The sequence below is a fragment of the Temnothorax curvispinosus genome, unplaced genomic scaffold, assembly GCF_003070985.1.
Source record: "Temnothorax curvispinosus isolate PA1 unplaced genomic scaffold, ASM307098v1 QBEX01014279.1, whole genome shotgun sequence".
Taxonomy (NCBI): Eukaryota; Metazoa; Arthropoda; class Insecta; order Hymenoptera; family Formicidae; genus Temnothorax; species Temnothorax curvispinosus.
Genome location: NW_020224059.1, coordinates 77,395 through 79,435, shown reverse-complemented (window position 1 = coordinate 79,435; position 2,041 = coordinate 77,395). Strand labels below are relative to the sequence as shown.

Below are 2,041 nucleotides of genomic sequence, written 5' to 3'. Positions count from 1 at the left end.
ACACACACACACACACACACACACACACACACACACACACACACACTGTTTTGATAACATCAGACCATGTTCTGTCATTAAAATGTAAATATAAATTTTATATATTTCACATTTAACATATACATCGTGGTATCAAACGAACGAATCGTGATTTAAATAATCGAGAATAATTAGTGATAACGTGCCCACATTTAAACATCGAGATACAAAAGTTTGATATTGTACATGATTAGAGCATCAAAATCATTTAGTCCTATATTTCTAAAGAGCCATGTCTAAGAGAAAGTGACTAGTATTCAATGATAAAAGCTATGTATCATTTGTTATACTTTGCGATGTACTTCTCTGAGAAAACTTGACACGAAATTCAGGAATTTTGAGACATTATATCCAGAACTACATTACATAGCATCTTTTTAGTAAGCTTCGTGAAATAATTGAAAAGTGGGACACATACATATACACACAGTTGATCTTAATACATATTAATAAAGTACGATGCGCTATTTGTACATATAGATTCAAAAATAAATTGTCCAATCTTATTGACATTTGATATTGTTTTTTATATGTATATATTTGGGTATGTGTATGTATATACATGTGCGTGTGTGTATATACATATATACGCGTGCCCACACACATGTGCTAATGCAATGTCTTTATTCATGGGGAATTCACTTCAAATAATACTTGTAAATATTAGGATCGATGTAAAGGATAAAAATAAACGAAAATTTATGTGAAATAAAAGCATTTGAGCAAAATACAAAAAAATCTGTCATTTATTGATTCAAAAAACTACTTATAAAAATTATTTATATTATAGTCTTCTCACCTCGAGAAAGAAAAAAACCTTTCTTGATATCTGTGATCGTCCCATTTGTATCCATATTTTAGATTTCGTGTTTCATGTCATAAAGAAATTCAATATAGCTAGACATTGTCCTGCCCCATTTAACCTTGTGCTGACTGACACAGTTTGTTAATAAGTAGTTTCATATTTTCTCTGATCAATTTGTGGATTTGATTTATTACTGTGGATCTTAAGAGAATTTTAGATCGTTCTTACATATCTTCACTTCCCCAATAACTATTGTAATCACTTTCGCTTGTAGAACCATTTTGTCCTGATCCAGTCCTACGAGAACCTGAAGCTGCATAAAATTAATTTATATAGTGACCAAGTGTTTCTTGTTTATATTAAAAAGAGTAGGATATATGTAAATATACCCTGTGGCACATGTCTTATAATAAATGCTATGGATTTTGGAGTTTTCAAAAAAAATATCGTGTACTTACGCCGAATATAACTCCCTTCGACAGTTATTCTCATAGGACACGTTTGGATATGTTCCTGAATCTCGTCTTTACTCAAACGATGAGTTGCATTGTACGGGCAGATAACCTTGTAATCGGGTGGAAAATTCTACAAGAAAATTTCGCGTTTATTTATGAATTTCTTAGAACGTGATTATGGTCTCTTGAAATTGTCACCTTTTCGCATTTCACGAGGTGTCGTTGAAATCTCGAACTAGGTATCCGATGTAACTTGTTGTACGGACAGAAGAGAACCTCATTATCACTATTGCTATACATTGTTGTACAGATACAATAATCGGTAGTGTGATAAAGAATATAATGAGTGGTCTAAATTCCTTGGTCTATCGTTAAAATTCTATGAGTTAAACGTTCCGATATAGATTTCCACTCTTCTTGGCCGGCGGCACGGAAACGTCTGTTCTTTTTCGAAGAACGAAGAACTTCATGAACCGGTGCACATTGGCATAATAAGTTAGAGTGAAACAAAATATATACTTGTCTCACTCTAACTTATTGCACTAGTGTGCACCAGTTCAGGAAATTTATCGTAAAAGAACAAATATATAATAATTGGAGCACAATGGGTGCGTTCAGCCGATACTCCGCTAGCCTAGCAATCGTGAGCAGTCGCTCGTTTTCGCTCGTTTCCTCTCCTTTGACCCAATGGATTAAAAGGAGAGGAAACGAGCGAAAACGAGCGACTGCTCACGATTGCTAG

The 2,041-nt window shown here is 33.8% G+C and overlaps 1 protein-coding gene across 1 annotated transcript; it reads right to left on the bottom strand.

Moving 5' to 3' along the window:
• Positions 1 to 767: 767 nt before the first annotated feature.
• LOC112464525 (protein D7-like) lies at positions 768 to 1,780 on the bottom strand. The gene is made up of 3 exons (XM_025031557.1): positions 1,498 to 1,780; positions 1,303 to 1,429; positions 768 to 1,157 (listed from the first exon to the last, which is right to left on the bottom strand). Exons 1-3 carry the CDS (start codon positions 1,597 to 1,599, stop codon positions 1,069 to 1,071), a joined length of 318 nt encoding a protein of 105 aa, XP_024887325.1. The 5' UTR covers positions 1,600 to 1,780; the 3' UTR covers positions 768 to 1,068.
• Positions 1,781 to 2,041: the final 261 nt, after the last annotated feature.